Source organism: Thamnophis sirtalis, unplaced genomic scaffold (assembly GCF_051295495.1).
Source record: "Thamnophis sirtalis isolate CommonGarterSnake01/CBP01778 unplaced genomic scaffold, rThaSir2_p1.2 scaffold_4, whole genome shotgun sequence".
Lineage (NCBI taxonomy): Eukaryota > Metazoa > Chordata > Lepidosauria > Squamata > Natricidae > Thamnophis > Thamnophis sirtalis.
Genome location: NW_028261384.1, coordinates 6,036,653 through 6,054,328, shown reverse-complemented (window position 1 = coordinate 6,054,328; position 17,676 = coordinate 6,036,653). Strand labels below are relative to the sequence as shown.

General features: G+C 45.2%; 1 protein-coding gene across 1 annotated transcript in view; it reads right to left on the bottom strand.

Moving 5' to 3' along the window:
* The window catches only part of NBEAL2 (neurobeachin like 2), a gene marked incomplete in the record, with an annotated part of 184,090 nt that overhangs the window by 25,071 nt on the left and 141,343 nt on the right, over positions 1–17,676 (bottom strand). The window contains 11 exon segments of the mRNA XM_087712408.1: positions 1,540–1,637; positions 3,777–3,894; positions 5,832–5,941; positions 8,526–8,656; positions 8,887–9,027; positions 9,873–9,997; positions 11,762–11,857; positions 12,724–12,831; positions 15,071–15,204; positions 15,926–16,083; positions 17,305–17,425. Of these exon segments, the coding sequence (XP_087568534.1) occupies positions 1,540–1,637; positions 3,777–3,894; positions 5,832–5,941; positions 8,526–8,656; positions 8,887–9,027; positions 9,873–9,997; positions 11,762–11,857; positions 12,724–12,831; positions 15,071–15,204; positions 15,926–16,083; positions 17,305–17,425 (1,340 nt within the window).

The following is a 17,676-nucleotide window of genomic DNA, read 5'->3' as shown; positions in this document are numbered from 1 at the left end:
CTTGTACAGACGCTGTTAAAATTGATGTGCTTTCTGGAAGTATAGTTATTCTCTGCTATTTAAAAGAATAGCACTTTTTAAAACAATAGCACGGGGCCTCTTCAGACCAAGCATTTATTTTAAAAAGCTTAATCATTTTGTTAAGTTGTCTAGAATAACAATAATAAAGCAGTCTTTAAAAAAATAAGTCTAATAATTTGAACATTTCATAGGCATTTATAGTTGTAGACTTACCTCCTTGCAGCAAACAGTCTGATTAGCAGAAGAAGAAAAAAATCTGCCTCCCAGCAATCTGCCAACTGGAGCAAACAGCTAGTTTCACTTTCACTTTCTCCCGATCATCAGCTGTTTCGGGCTGCAGGGATTACTATGGCCTATTGAAGCTTCCACAAGCCCCCTATTTGCTGCAAAGAGGTAAATTGCTGGGTGGCAGAGGCCAAAGGGTTGGGGCTGATGGGTGGGGCTACATTCAGTGTATAAGACGCACCCAAATTTCACCCTCTCTTAGGGGGGGGAGAGAAAAGGTGCGTCTTATACTCTGAAAAATTCGGTACCTGTAAAACAGAAGCTTAAATGTTGAAAATGACCATTCCCCAATATTTAAGGAAGGTCTTATTCCTCAGCTATTTATAAGCCTTGTCCAACCCTGATCTTTCCTTCAAGATTTGGTAGCTACCTACTGGTGGTCCTTGATTTATGACCACAGTTGATGCTGCGATGGTTGTAAGTGTTAAAAACAGTCAAAACTCACTGTGAGTTGTGATTTCAAAAGGTCACTAAATGAATGGTTTTAACTCAAGGACAACCTGTACTTCTTTACTGCTCATTTTGACTAGGCCCTGAACCCTAGGAGGTGTTGTGGCCCCCCCAGCGGCCAGCAGAGTGGGCAGCAGAGTCGGACAGTGAGGAGGTTGAGGAGGAACATGGGCCAGTCCTGGAGGCTGGGGAAGCTCGGACGAGGGTTCTGCATTGGAGGCAGAGATGGGGCCAAGGCCGTCCAGCAGTTCTCAACTGCCTTCGGAGCTAGACAGCAATGAGGCAGAGGAACAGCTGGAGCCTGTTCCCAGTGTGTGCATGCACAGAGCTGCCAGAAGAAAAGAACAGCTCAGAAATCAGGGTAGTAAAGCCACCGGTGGACGGTGAATGGCCCCTCCCATAGGAAATAAAAGAGGAGCGAAAGGGGAGTGGGCTTTTGCAGAAAACAATTCATTCATTTGTTCATTCGTTTCAGGAGTGTGAAGATCTGTCCCTGAATCTCCGAGACTCTGTGCCCAGCCTTTCCTTGCACAGCACTGCCTTTGGAAAAACATTGACATGGCAGCTTTCCAAGCTAGATAAGGTCTGTGGTCATAAAATCTCCTTTGAAAGACTGTTTGGCAAGCCTTGGCTGAGTGTGAATGAGAGGAATTCACATTCGTTTAATAAAAGGGGTTTTGTCGGGACCAGGAATCCGCTTCGTGCTTTTTGGGGGAATCCGAGGTCAGAACAGGAGGAAAACCACTGCAGAAGCGCAACAGCTGCAATTATCAACCGCCATACCTTCAGCAGCTGGCAGGGGGTCTGCCCAAAGTTACTGATGATGCCTTCCAAAGCCTTGCGCTGCGTTTCGTCTGCGATCGCGTCCAAGTCAACAGCCCCTAAGTGAAAACCGCAGGCGTAAGACAGGAACGGTGTGGATCGCACAGCATTAACAGTACAGGCGAGTACGGCGGTAGAGAGTTGGAACAAGTTGTTTTGACATCTCTTTGGCTGCAGAGCTGAACAGTGATCAAAGGATTGTAGCAACGGTTCCACCACAAAACCGCGGTAGACTAAAGCGCTCTCGACGAAAGCGCGTACCTGACGTCATCACAGCGCGACGAAAACATCACGCTGTGAGCGGTAAAGTTAAAATTAATGCGAAAACCTTACCCTAACCCCCCCAAACCTAACCCTAAACCTAACCCTTAACCTAATGCTAAACCTAACGCTAACCCTTAACCTAACCCTAAGCCTAACCCTTAACCTAACCCTAAACCTAACCCTAAAACCTAACCCTTAACCTAACCCTAAACCTAACCCTTAACCTAACCCTAAACCTAACCCTTAACCTAACCCTTAACCTAACCCTAAAACCTAACCCTTAACCTAACGCTAAACCTAACCCTTAACCTAACCCTAAACCTAACCCTTAACCTAACCCTTAACCTAACCCTAAACCTAACCCTAAGCCTAACCCTTAACCTAACCCTAAAACCTAACCCTTAACCTAACGCTAAACCTAACCCTAACGCTTAACGTAACCCTAAACCTAACCCTAACCCTTAACCTAACCCTAACCCTAACCCTAACCTTTTTGTGAATCGGCTTGCTTTAAAAGCGCTTTTTAAAGCGCCCTTTTTTCTACGCGGTGGTATTTGTCGCGCTGCTGATGACGTCAGGTACGCGCTTTAATCAGGCGCGCTTTAGTGGACCGCGGTTTTGTCATGCCACGGTAGCAACTACCCCCGCCCTCTACTCCTAGTGGTTCTAGGACAACTCGCCCCTGCTGATCCGCTGCAGCCGACTCGCCACCACTGACTCAACCTGGCTGACTAGCCCCAGCCGGCCCAACACACCGCAGCCAATGTTCCGTGGGGAAATTCCACGCGGGATCACTGTTCTGTTATCTGCCACCGTTCCTTCAACATCACTTAAATTTTTCTCAACATTTTGAGAACATTTTGTCATCTTTGCGGCAAAAATTAAAACAATGTCGAGGAAATAGTAGTGGATAACGGAACCGTTGAATTGTCCCACGGCGAGTTGGTTCTGTGAATCGGCCAGGGCAAGTCAGTTCGAGGGGGGGGGGGAATTGTCCCATTCTGGGTTCTGGTAGCCCCTCACCCAATTGTCACTGTGTTGTTGTTTTTTGCAAAGGAGTTGAAAGGGGTTGCTAATTCATATCAAATGTCAGGTATGTGTACGTGGTAAAGGAGAAGTTGACGATATCTCACATCAGTGGTGGGTTTCAAAAATTTTTGGAACCTACTCTGTGGGTGTGGCCTCATTTGTGGGAGTGGCTTGCTGCCCATGTGACCTGGTGGGAGTGGCTTGCCAGCCATGTGTTTTCTCTCTCTCTCTCTCTCTCTCTCCCTCTCTCCTTCCTTTTGTCTTTCTGTCCCTTTTTCCTTTTATCTCTCTCTCACTTTTTCTTTCTTTTTTTCTTTTTTTAATTTCTTCCTTCCTTCCTTCCTTTCCTTCTCTTTCTCTCTCTGTGTGAGTCTCTCTGTGTGTGTGTGTGTGTGTCAATGGTGGGTTTCAAAATTTTTTGGAACCTCTTCTGTAGGTGTGGCCTGCTTTCCGGGTCCACTGATGGAACCTCTTCTAAACTGGTTCGGTAGATTTGACGAACCGGTTCTACCGAATTGGTGCGAACCGGTAGGGACCCACCTCTGTCTCGCATGTTTTATTGTACTGTCAGTTACACAGAGTTCATAGGTCAGCATATATTCCCCCCTTACTACTAGAGGTTGCCAGGGAGGGCAGATCATTTCTATGTGGGCTTTCTCCTCCAGGACTCAAACCCGCCCACCACGCATGCAGTGGCAAAATTCTCTGTTGTTGCAATGTCCAGAAGAAAGAAAAAAGTTGGTTACAGAATTGTAGCTGTCAACTTGTTCCAATTTTAAGTGATGTTTATTGCTGGTCTACGACCGTAATAAAGATATATTCTTCTATTCTATTCATATCAAATGCTTGCACAGCCTTTGGGAAGGGAGAATCTCTGCCTTAATATTCTTGTTTTGTCCTCCTACCTTCGTAAGTGCAATAATAGAATACATTCAGAGCCTCCACAGCTGCTGGCCCCCTCTGCTTATACCCAAAAATCAAGTCAATCCATTCGTGCAGATGGGCTGAGACGTACTCGGATTCCTGTGGAAGATGCAGCACAGAGAGGGGGTGGGTGGGTGGGTGGGTCAAACAGGCTGATTGCATGCTGTTCTTTCCACATTCAATTCACCATGGGGTTTTGAAAACTATTCGCAAATGGTTTAGCAATAGCAATAGCAGTTAGACTTATATACCGCTTCATAGGGCTTTCAGCCCTCTCTAAGCTGTTTACAAAGTCGGCATATCGCCCCCACAGTCTGGGTCCTCATTTTACCCACCTCGGAAGGATGGAGGGCTGAGTCAACCTTGAGCCGATGAGATTTGAACCGCTGAACTGCAGATAGCAGTCAGCTGAAGTGGCCTGCAGTACTGCACTCTACCCACTGCGCCACCTCAGCTCCTTTATATTTAAAACCCTGAAATCTAGAGATAACTAGACAACACACGTCCGGTTGTGTAATCATTTCAGAGATACTTCCCTGTCTAAAGAAAAACATAAGGAACAATGGCTTTTGACTTCCTGCAGGCTTCCCCAATCACTTTCCCTGTAGGAAGTTGGCCGGAATGCTGGACATGGCAACTGTGTGACTGTGGCAGCACAACAGCGTGCAGCAGCATAAAGCAGTCATAACTTTGCCAAATTTCCATCCTATGGGACTCAAGAATTCTGGATTTTAGATGCATTCTGTAATTTAGCCTGTTTGTGATGCACTGATTCAAAAAATATTGATCTATAATTTTGCCAAGCTGAAGGTTGCAAACAGCAGAGTTTGAGTACTATGTAGCTAGAAGAGAATTTCTGTAGCTGAGATGCACTGGTGGTGCATCTCACATATGACATATGACAATTCATATTATGAAACATCTACAAGAACCAATCATGTTCATAGAATACCAAGGATCCCACAGTCTTTCTCCTCCTCCTTTCCACCCTCCCCTCTAGCCCTGATGATGTTACCTAGTTGGGTCATGAAATATCTGCAAGAAAACCACCCAGCTCAAAAAGCATCAAGGACCCCACAGTTCTCTCTCTCTCCTCCTCCTCTTCTTCCTCTTCCTCCTTCTCCTTTCCACCCTCCCCTCTAGCCCTGGTGATGTTACCTAGTTCGGTCATGAAATATCTGCAAGAAAACCACCAAGCTCAGAGAGCACCAAGGACCCCACAGCTCTCTCTCTCCTCCTCCTCTTCTTCCTCTTCCTCCTTCTCCTTTCCACCCTCCCCTCTAGCACTGATGATGTTACCTAGTTGGGTCATGAAATATCTGCAAGAAAACCACCAAGCTCAGAGAGCACCAAGGACCCCACAGCTCTCTTTCTCTACTCCTCCTCTTCTTTCTCTTCCTCCTTCTCCTTTCCACCCTCCCCTCTAGCCCTGATGATGTTACCTAGTTCGGTCATGAAATATCTGCAAGAAAACCACCAAGCTCAGAGAGCACCAAGGACCCCACAGCTCTCTCTCTCTCCTCCTCCTCTTCTTCCTCTTCCTCCTTCTCCTTTCCACCCTCCCCTCTAGCCCTGATGTTGTTACCTAGTTCGGTCATGAAATATCTGCAAGAAAACCACCAAGCTCAGAGAGCACCAAGGACCCCACAGCTCTCTCTCTCTCCTCCTCCTCTTCTTTCTCTTCCTCCTTCTCCTTTCCACCCTCCCCTCTAGCCCTGATGATGTTACCTAGTTCGATCACGAAATATCTGCAAGAAAACCACCAAGCTCAGAGAGCACCAAGGACCCCACAGTTCTCTCTCTCTCTCCTCCTCTTCTTTCTCTTCCTCCTTCTCCTTTCCACCCTCCCCTCTAGCCCTGATGATGTTACCTAGTTCGGTCACGAAACAGCTGCAAGAAAACCACCAAGCTCAGAAAGCACCAGGGACCCCGTAATTCTACATTTGCTCGGACATTTAACAGGTGAATTGCAAAGTTTAAGATGGGACAACCTTCCTAGGAACCCCATTTAACAGCCAACACTTCATTTTACATACCAGTGCTTGCCGGTGTTTGTGGATAAAGTCTTCTGGGGAATTGGCCCATTTGGGAAGGACCACATCCCCCACTTTCTCATTCGATATCTGAAGGGAGCCGAGATCGAAACCTGTGAAAGAGAAGAAAGAGGAAGGTTGCAACATTTTCAAGACAAGAAAAATAAGTCCTTGCTGGCTGGAATTGAAAGAGGACAAACTCCAGGTGCAAATATAGATAATATAAGATATATAAATAACTGTGTAAATATATTACTGTGTAATATAAATATGTATTTTGTAAATACGTGTAGACAATCCTTGACTTGCCACAATTGAGCCCAAAATTTCTGTTGCTACGCGAGACAGTTGTTGAGTGAATTTTGCCCCATTTTACAATCTTTCCTGCCCTCGTTGTTAAGGGAATTACCGCCGTTGTTATGTTAGTCATGTGGCTGCTAAGTGAATCTGGCTTCCCTTCGTTGACTTTGTCAGAAGAAGGTCACAAAAGGAGATCACATGACCCCGGGACACTGCAGCCGTCATAAATACGAGTCAGTGGCCAAGCACCTGAATTTGGATCACAAGATCCCATTGTGATGGTCGTAAGTAGTCGTAAATCATTTTTTTTCAATGTTGCAACTTTGAAGAGTCGCTGAACAAACTGTTGTAAGTCGAAGACTGCCTGTAGTTCTTCAGACCGGTGACCGAGAACCTTTGTTGTCGTTGTGTGAAAAAAGCACACGGGGGCACCCGCACCCATAATGCAATGCATGCACGACAGCCCACCCGCGTGCCCTGCCCCACCCACCCAGTTTCGGCTTCCGGGTTGGCGCAGGAGGCTTTCCAGCCCCAAATTTATTTATTTATTTTTTATTTATTTTTTTATTTTATTTTTTTTATTTATTCATTCATTCATTTATTATATTTATTTTATTTATTTATTTATTTGACTTATATACCGCTTCATAGGGTGTTCAGCCCTCTCTAAGCGGTTTACAGAGTCAGCATATCGCCCCCCACAATCTGGGTCCTCATTTCACCCACCTCGGAAGGATGGAAGGCTGAGTCAACCCTGAGCCGGTGAGATTTGAACCGCCGAACTGCAGATAGCAGTCAGCTGAAGTGGCCTGTAGTACTGCACCCTAACCACTGTGCCACCTCGGCTCTTGGGGCGCAGGGGGCCTCATGTAGCGCCCCCTTGCCCCGATTTGCTCCAACCTGGAAGCCAAAACAGGGGGAGGGGCTGCTGCACGAGGTCCCAAAATGAAATGCACCTCTCTGCACAGGCACACCACCCTTCTGGGCATGCACATGTGTGTGTCCCCCACATGCGTCCTGCCCCCCCCCCCCGGGCATGTGCGGCAGAGACCCAAAGACCACCTGGCCAGCGGGAGGCACGTGCGCATGCGCAGTGGAGCTGGGCCGGGCCGACGGCTGACGTGCCAGCAGAGAGGGCTTTGAGTGTCACCTGTAACACACCTGCCACAGATTCCCCACCACCGCTGTAGGCTGCAAGTTTTGATATCTCACTTCCAATTTCTCACTGACGCTGTTGGAAACGCGAATAGCTCCCTGGTTGGAGACACTCCTTACCCGGGGGTGGGAAATGCTACCAGTTCGGGCCAGCTTGCCCAAACTGGTAGTAAAAAATGCTACTGGTAAGCAGAACCAGTAGTAAAAAATACTAAATAAAAAAAAGGGGGCGGGGAAGAACCACTTTCTGACGATCACACAGCTGATCTTCGGAACTTTAAAAAAAACTTTTTAAGCATTTTTTTTTAGTACAGGTTCTCTGAAAACACAGGAGTGGAGTGGGGTCTGTTTTTGCTCCCAGCAGGCTTCCCTGAAGGAAAAAAACGAGGGGGGGAGGCTGAGAAAGAAAGGAAGGAAGGAAGGAGAAAGAAAAGGAAGAAGAAAGAAAGAAAGAAGAGAGAAAGAGAAAGAGAAAAAAAGAAAGAAAGGGAAAGAAAGGAGAAAGTAAGAGAAAAAAGAAGGATGGAAGGAAGGAAAGAAAGAAAGAGAAGGAAAGAAAAAGGGAGGAAGGGAAAGAAAGGAGAAAGAAAGAGAAAGAAGGAAGGACAGAAGGAAGGAAAGAAAGAAAGGAGAAAGAAAGAGAAGGAAAGAAAAAGAAAGGGAAAGAAAGGAGAAAGAAAGAGAAAGAAAGAAGGATGGAAGGAAAGAAAGAAAGAAAGAAAGAAAGAAAGAAGAAAGAAAGAAAGAAAGAAGGACAGAAGGAAGGAAAGAAAGAAAGGAGAAAAAAGAGAAGGAAAGAAAAAGAAAGGGAAAGAAAGGAGAAAGAAAGAGAAAGAAAGAAGGACGGAAGGAAGGAAGGAAGGAAAGAAAGGAGAAAGAAAAAGAAGGAAAGAAAAAGAAAGAAGAAAGGGAAAGAAAGGAGAAAGAAAGAAGGATGGGAGGAAGGAAAGAAAGAAAGGAGAAAGAAAGAGAAGGAAAGAAAAGGAAAGGGAGGAAGGGAAAAAAGGAGAGGAAGGAAGAACTACAAGCATGGCACTAGACGCAGCTTCAGAGGATAATCCATGGCTGGAAGGGACCTGGAGGTCATCTAGTCCAACCCTGCTCCAGCAGGACATTGTGAGTCTTTTGATCCCCCAGTTACATGACTATAGCCACGCCCACCCAGTCACATGAGCCCCCACCAAGCCACGCCCACAGAACCGGTAGTAAAAAAAAGTTAGATTTCACCGTTGCTCTACTTACCATTCTGGTTGCTCAGAAAATCGGTAAAGTAGAAGAATTCCGGGATCAACTCCTTCACATCCACCGGGTTCTCCAAGCGAGCCTGCCAAGCGGCAGGAACCGAGTGGAACTGGCGATCGGAACAATCAAATCTGTCACGGGAGAAAGAGAAGGCGGAAGAATAATCCTAAGGATTCCCGCCAAGGATTGAGCGTGATGTCAGGCTGATCTCACGACAACAAATTCATTGTGGGACTTTAACCCCATTCCCCAGTCCAACTTTGGCTAGACAGGGTGAAATCTGGATATTATCGGGGTTTGGAGCGAAACGGGGACACTGTCGCGTCGAGGATCAACGGTCCAGGGTCGGGTTCCAGCTCACCTCCCGCTCTGCAGCTGGATATGCAGCGTGGTGAAGGGCTCCGTACGGATCAGGTAGTGCATGACGCCGGCTGCGTTGGAGTAGTGAGTGCCATAGTGGAATTTGTCAATCATCCCCGTGGGGTCCTCGAAGCTCTCGTACCTGAAATGATGGGGTGAGGACACAGCAAGATCAGGAGGAGCCGATACGAAGGATGCAGTGAGCTGGATCTCTTGATCAGAAACGGGCCCCTTTTTGTCAAAAAAATGGGCATGGATAGCCTTTAGGAAGCTTATAAAGTGCTGCTGGGGGCTGGGGGGGGCAAAAAAAACAGGCCGTTTTTTTGCTTATTTCTGCCCTCCCCAGCCCCCAGGAGCTTTCTGAAAGTCTTCTAAAAACTTTGCACGGCCATTTTGGTGAAGGGGTGGGGTTTCTGGAGGCAAAAAAATGCTGTATTCAGTGTATAAGACGCACCCAGATTTCAGGCTCTTTTTTGAGGGAAAAAGGTGCGTCTTATACTCCGAAAAATACGGTACTTCCAATAGCAAGGGATTCTGGGAAGTGAAGTTCCAGGTGGGATTGCAGGGCTCCAGATGGGAAGGCCCGACTCAACCAAACACAGTTTTTAAAGAATGACAAGGAGGGACGAGAATTTGTGTTGCTAAGCAAGTTAAGCCAATCGCACCCAGTTTTACAACCTCCTTTGCCATGGTTGCTAAGTGAATTGCTACAGTTGTTAAGTGAATATGAGTTTTCCCCTTGACTTTGCTTGTTGGGATGCCAGCTGGGAAGGTCGCAAATGGTGATCACGTGACCTGTGGGAACCTGTGACGTGCCTGAGTTTTGATCCCTCGGCTGTGAGGATGCTACGACGGTTATATGTATGAGGAGCTGTCGTACATCACGTGTCACCATAACTTTGAACGACTTCTAAATGAAAGGTCAACCTGCAGCTCCTCCCACCTTACTTTGCGCAGAAAATGCTCACAGCGACACCCCGCACTCACTTCTCTTTGACATCCTTGGCGTGTTTCTCATTGGCCACTCCAATGGGCTTGGAGAGATCCCGGAAAACGGCAGGGTTGTTGAGATCCAGGGTCTCCGAGACGTAATCTTGCAGGATCCAGGGGAACTGGACGAGAGGGAGAAAGGGAAAGATGCTCGAATTCCATCTATGCGCACCTTGGCAATGTTACAATTTGTGGACTTCAAACTCCCAGAATTCCTCAGCCAGAGCATGCTCTGGCTGAGGAATTCTGGGAGTTGAAGTCCACAAGTCATAAAGATGCCAAGGTTGGAGACCTTGGGATTCACATTGGGGGGGGGTGTGCTCCAGAAGTCCCTGTTCTGACCTAGGCTTCCCCAAAAAGCACGAAGCAGAGTTCTGGTCCCGACAAAACCCCCTTTTATTAAACAAATATGAATTCCTCTCATTCACATTCTGCGAGGACTGGCAAGCAGTCTTTCAAAGGAGTCATTATGGACACAGACCTCATCTGTTTTGGAAAGGCGCCATGTAAATATTTCCCAAATGAGGCGCTGTGCAAGGAAAGACTTTGGCACAGGGTCTCTTGAGATCTTCACACTCCTGAAAGGAATCTAAGGACCGGCCAACTGAATTGTTTCCTGCGAAAGCCCACTCCCCTTTTCTTTCCTTTTTTATTTCCTGTGGCAGGGGGCCGATCTTTACTCCCAAGCCTACCCTGGGTCGCTCTTTTCTTCTGGCGGCTCTGCGCATGCGCACACTAGGAACAGACTCCAGCCGTTCCTCTGCTTCGCTGCTGGCTAGGCTCCATAGCAGTGGTGGGTTTCAAAAAAAAAAATTTAGAACCTATTCTGTAGGTGTGGCCCTGTTTTGTGGGAGTGGCTCAGTGGTCATGTGGCTGGGTGGGAGTGGCTTGGCAGCCATGTGACTGGGTGGGCATGGCCAACTTGACATCACTCATGCACACTCAAGTCACATGACACCACCACCCCCAAACCAAGCCATGCCCACGGTGCAGAGGTGGCTTCCTACCAGTTGGCACCTATTCGGTAGAACCGGTTCGTCAAATCTACCAAACCGGTTAGAAGAGGTTCCACCAGTGGACCCGGAAAGCAGGCCACACCTACAGAAGAGGTTCCAAAATTTTTTGAAACCCACCACTGACTTGCATGCTTCAATGCCAGAGTTTTCTGAGCAAACATGACTGGAGGAGGAATTCTGGGAGTTGAAGTCCATAAGTCTTAAAGCTGTCAGGTTTGAAGACCCCCCGTTTTCTTTTTTCTAAAGGGTTAGGGGTGCAAGGGTCTTGTAACGTGACAGCTTTAAGACTTGCGTGCTTCAATGTCAGAGTTTCTGAATAGCTACTTGGACCGACCTAAGTACTAATTCATAATTTCATATCCGGTCACATGGGCGGCAAGCCACTCCCATCCGGTCACATGGGCGGCAAGCCACTCCCACAAAGGAGGCCATACCCACAGAGTAGTTTCGAACAATTTTTGAAACCCACCACTGCCATGGTGGCAAAAAAAAATTGTGACTCCGATGAAGGGAAGGGGGGGGGAAGAGGGCGGGGGGAGTGAGTGGGGCAGTAGGACAGGCCAGGGGGAGTCAGCGTTCCAGTATGGGGCCTCCGGAAGAAGGGGTAAGGGAAGGCATGCTAAATTTCACCACCAGTATGCCTGCACCTATGTGTACTGGCTGATCACTGTCAGGCAGGCCGCGCCCCTCTCTCTGCCTCTGATGCAGAGCCCTCGTCCGAGCCTTCCCCAGCCTCCAGGATTGGCCCATGCCCCTCCACAACCCCCTCACTGCCCGATTCTGCTTCCAGCTCCACTGGCCCCTTGTAGGCCACAACAGACCCCACTCCCCGTATCTATGCCCCAACCCCCTTTTATTCCAGGGTCTTACCACGGGATATTGAGAAAGGTCATTATAAGTGCGTCCCGCAATTGTGTTCAGCTGCATGAGGTATTCAAAGTTGGAGATCTCCCTAGTGACCCATTTCTGGGTCGGAGGAAAACAAAGGGATCCACTGAGATCAATACCACGGGTGTACACAGGAAGAGCGAAAAAATGAGGAGGGGTGGGATAGACCCTCCAGACTTTTCAATCTTGGGACTGTCTGTCTTGCCGCACGAAGGAGAAAAAGAAAGTGAAGGTTCCAAAGATGGTAAACCAACAGGGAAGCAGAATAGAATAGAAACACTTTGTCCCATGGCTGAAGCTGGAGGTAGCATAGCTGGGCCTGGAGACTGATAATCCTTGACTTACAGCCATTCATTTAATGACCGTTCGAAGTTAAAACAGCACTGAAAAAAGGGACAACGTCCGACAATATCCGGAATTTTTAACACAGTCCTTGACATACGACCACAACTGAGAACAGAATTTCCACTGCTAAGCAAGGCGGATGTTGTACGAGTCACGCCTACTTTATCTCAGCTTTTTTGGCCAAGTTGGCTAAGTGAATTCCTGAGGTTCTCGAGAGAACGACGCAGTCGTTAAGCGAATCTGGCTTCTCACTGATTCTGCTTGTCGGAAAATCACCAACGGTGATCGTGTGATTCCCCCAAGGACATTGCAATTGTTGGAAAATACACACCAGTTGTCAAATGCCTGAATTTTGACCGCTTGACTGTGGGATGCAGCAATGGTCGTAAGTGCGAGGACTGGTCTTAAGTGACTTTTTTCAGTGCTCCTGTGACTTCGAATGGTCGCTAAATGAATGGCCCAAAGTCGAGGACTACCTGCGTAGAGGGGATGAAAGGAATTCGTGGGGCAATGCAAGGGTTCTTGGATCAGACGGGATCTCCGGCAGGAGGAATGTTCCAGAAAAGCGGGGTTTCTTTGTCCACGGAAGAGACGGGTACCTGAGTCAGTCCGGAGGCCTTGAGGAGGTCCTGTGGGGAGCGGCTGCCTTGATAAATCTGGTTGGGAAGCTGCAAGCTGAGGATGGTGAAATATACCTTGTTCCTCCCCTGTGAGGAAGGAAGGAAGGAAGCCAGTGGGGGATTAAGCAAACTTCAGGCAGATTTTATATATAATCTAATAGTCTAATAATAGTCTAATCATCATCTAATAATCTAATAATCTAATAATCTAATAATCTAATAATCTAATAATCTAATAATCTAATAATCTAATCATCTAATCATCTAATCATCTAATCATCTAATCATCTAATCATCTAATCATCTAATCATCTAATCATCTAATCATCTAATCATCTAATCATCTAATCATCTAATCATCTAATCATCTAATAATATAATCTAAGAATCTAATAATCTAAGAATATAATCATTTAATAATCTAGTAATCTAATCATCATCTAATCATCATTTAATAATCTAGTAATCTAGTAATCTAATCATCATTTAATCATTTAATCATTTAATCATTTAATCATTTAATCATTTAATCATTTAATCATTTAATCATTTAATCATTTAATCATTTAATCATTTAATCATTTAATCATTTAATCATTTAATCATTTAATCATTTAATCATTTAATCATATAATTATCTAATCATCATCTAATCATTTAATAATCTAATCATTTAATAATCTAATTATCTAATAATCATTTAATAATCTAATAATCTAATAATCTAATAATCTAATAATCATTTAATCATTTAATAATCTAATAATCTAATAATCTAATAATCTAATAATCTAATAATCTAATAATCTAATAATCTAATAATCTAATCATCTAATCATATAATCATATAATAATATAATAATATAATAATATAATAATATAATCTAAGAATCTAAGAATCTAATAATATAATCATTTAATAATCTAGTAATCTAATCATCATCTAATCATCATTTAATAATCTAGTAATCTAGTAATCTAATCATCATTTAATCATTTAATCATTTAATCATTTAATCATTTAATCATTTAATCATTTAATCATATAATTATCTAATTATCATCTAATCATTTAATAATCTAATCATTTAATAATCTAATTATCTAATAATCATTTAATAATCTAATAATCTAATAATCTAATAATCTAATAATCTAATAATCTAATCATCTAATCATCTAATCATCTAATCATCTAATCATCTAATCATCTAATCATCTAATAATATAATAATATAATCTAAGAATCTAAGAATCTAATAATATAATCATTTAATAATCTAGTAATCTAATCATCATCTAATCATCATTTAATAATCTAGTAATCTAGTAATCTAATCATCATTTAATCATTTAATCATTTAATCATTTAATCATTTAATCATTTAATCATTTAATCATTTAATCATTTAATCATTTAATCATTTAATCATTTAATCATTTAATCATTTAATCATTTAATCATTTAATCATTTAATCATATAATTATCTAATCATCATCTAATCATTTAATAATCTAATCATTTAATAATCTAATTATCTAATAATCATTTAATAATCTAATTATCTAATAATCTAATCATCTAATCATATCATCTAATCATCTAATTATCTAATCATCATCTAATCATTTAATAATCTAATCATTTAATAATCTAATCATTTAATAACCTAATCATTTAATAATCGAATAATCGAATAATCTAATTATCTAATAATCTAATCATCTAATATTTTAATAGTATGTGATTTTTTAAACTTTAGTTTAATTTTTTAAGTTTAGTTTAATACTTTAATTTGATTTTTATTTTATTTTATTCTTTTAATTTCATTATTTCCTTGTTGCCTATTTCTATCCTGCCTGCATTATTTTTATAAATAACTCAAGGCGGTGAACATATCCTCCTATTTTCCCCATGAAAAAAAAAACTGTGAGAGCTAGCAAGCGCTGAGAAAGAGGGAATCACCCAGCCGGCTTTCATGAGTAAGGCAGGACTAGAACTCACAGTCGCCTGTCGATTGGCCCAAAGTCACCCAGCTGGCTTTCGCAGCTAAGGCAGGGCTAGAACTCCCTGTCGCTTGCTGACTGGCCCAAAGTCACCCAGCTAGCTTTCACGGCTAACGGGGGACTAGAACTCCCAGTCGCCTGGTGATCAGCCCAAAGTCACCCAGCTGGCTTTCGCAGCTAAGGCAGGGCTAGAATTCACTGTTCCTCATTTTCTACCCCGGTGCCTTAACCACTAGACCAAAGGGGCTCCCTCTGTTTCCAAGATGGCGCCTTCCCCCAGTTGTCCCCCGTTTCATGAGGGAAGAAACTTTCCGTTACCGTTTTCTTGAAGTTGAGGAAATAATTCGCCTGATCAATGAAGAAGAACTCCAGGGCCGAACGGTGCAGGTTGTAACGCCGCAGGTGCAGCTCCCGGAGCTGTCCGAGTGGACGCTTGAAGTCGTGTCCGATACCTAGAAGTGGCCGCAGAAAACCCCCCGTGTGTTCATTTCTCAGGGACTCAAAGGGGGGAAAGGAAGGGACTTCACACACACACACACACACCCAGGGAGAATAGGGAGGGTGTTGCTACCATCCCATATACAGGTAGTCCTTGACTTACAACCACAATTGAATCCCAAATTTTAGTTGCTAAGCAAGACAGTATTTTTCACCCCCATTGTACGACTTTTCTTGCTGCAAGCAAATTGTTGCAGTTGATAAGTTAGTCGCACGGTCGCTAAGTGAAACCCTACTGAGTTTTCTCGGCAGAAAGTTGTCAAAGGTGGAAATCGCATGGCCCCGGGACGCTGCTGCAACCGTCACAAGTACGAGTCCAAGTTACCATGTGTCTCAATTGGTGATCAGGGGGAAGATACAATGGTCGTAAGTGTGAAAAACGGTCAGGGTGTTGTAAATTGGATTGGCCATTAAAGGAATGGCCTCTACACCACATGCTGGAGGGGAGAAACTCCCTTCCTCCACCCCTGTGTTAATTTTCAAGTCATTGTTAGTGTCAATACACTTAGTCCTCGACATGCAATTACTCACTTAGCGACCGTTTGAAGTTACAACAGCACTGAAAAGAGGGAATTACAATTGTTCTTCACCAACTCTGGGCTCGACGGGGTTCATAAGTCAAGGACATCCTTCTCTCTCCCAAGGCCGTTCTCGCATCCGGTGGAACCCACTTACCGTCCTCGGTCTCCTCCTTCTCGCTGTTGCTGTCGTAAAAATAGATCTGTTGGTTGGTGACCTCCAGGCGCCCCGGGATCACGGCCACGACGGTGATGAGTTCGCAATCCTCCGAGATGAGCAGTTTCTCTCGCTGGCTTTGCTCTTTGGGTTCCAGGCTGGAAGGGACAGAGGGTTAGAATCCAGCGGGTTGACCTCTGCGGCCTCCGGATTCCCACCGAGCTTCAGCGGGAACCGTCAGCAGGGCCAGGAAAGGCCAAGGGACGGTGAAATCCTAAAGTGGAGCATCTCCCTGTTTCTAGGTGGAGAGGGACCCAGGAGAGGACTTTGCCCGAAGATCTATGGGGAGTGCAGGGCTCTGGGTGCTCTCTGAGCTGGGGGGTTTCCTTGCAGACATCTCACGACCCAACTATGGAACATCATCATCATCATTGCAGGAGGAGGAGGAGAAGGAGGAGGAGGAGGGAGGAGGAGGAGGAAGGAAAAATAAAAGGAGGAGGAGGAGAAGGAAAAAGAAGGAAGGAGGAAGAAGGAAATGGAGGAGGAGGAAGGAGAAGAAGAAGGGAGAAGGGAGGAGGAAAAGGAAGGAAAAGGAGAAGGAGAAGAAGGAAGAAGGGAGAAGGGAGGAAGGACGGAGGAGGACGGAGGAGGAAGGAAGAGGAGGAGGAGGAAGAGGAGGAGGAGGAGAAGAAGAAGAATAAGAAGAGGAGGAGGAGGAAGAAGGAGAAGAAGAAGGGAGAAGGGAGGAGGAGAAGGAAGGAAAAGGAGAAGGAGAAGAATAAGAAGGAAGAAGAAGGGAGGAGGGAGGAAGAATGGAGAAGGATGGAGGAGGAGGAAGGAAGAGGGGGAGGAGGAAGAGGAGGAGGAGAAGAAGAATAAGAAGAGGAGGAGGAGGAGGGAGGAGGAGGAAGGAAAAAGAAAAAGAGGAGGAGGAGAAGAAGGAAAAAGAAGAAGGGAGGATGAAAAAGGAAATGGAGGAGGAGGAAAGAGAAGAAGAAGAGAGGTGGAGGAGGAAGGAAAATGAGGAAGAGGAAGGAGAAGAAGAAGGGAGAAGGGAGGAGGAGAAGGAAGGAAAAGGAGGAGAAGAAGAAGGAAGAAGAAGGGAGAAGGGAGGAAGAATGGAGAAGGAAGTAGGAGGAGGAACGAAGAGGAGGAGGAGGAGGAAGAGGAGGAGGAGAAGAAGAAGAAGAGGAGGAGGTGGAGGAAGATTGTATGGTCCTTGGTTCTCTCTGAGCTTGGTGACTTTTTGCAGACATTTCACGGCCCAACTAGGGAACACCATCAGTGCTAGGATTAGGGTGTGTAAAGTGGAGGAGGATTGTGGGATCCTTTAAAATGTCCCTTCCTGGGTGGGGAGGGGGGGGCATGACAAAACTCACTGATTGTCCAAGAACGAGAGGTCTTCTTCTGCCAGTTGATCATCCTGCATCTCACTGACTTTGGCTTCTTTGGCCACCGCTAAAGGTAGCGACTCCGCTGGGTTGTGTAAGCCGTCGGCACCTGGAAGGAGGTGGGATGGAATGGTTCAATTGCCTACCTTCTTCCTCTGACCGTTCTCCATATTTAATCAAGGAATAGGCCACCGGACAATTGGTGGTCCTTCCTTAGCCGGTAAGGATGTTCTCAACGATAGCCACGTTCTTCTAGATCCCATGAAGGCAACGAAACTGATGGGGATGATGGGAGCTGTGCTTCCAAAATATGTGGTGGGCATCTGGTTGGGAAGATGGCCATCTTCTCCTCTGAACCTC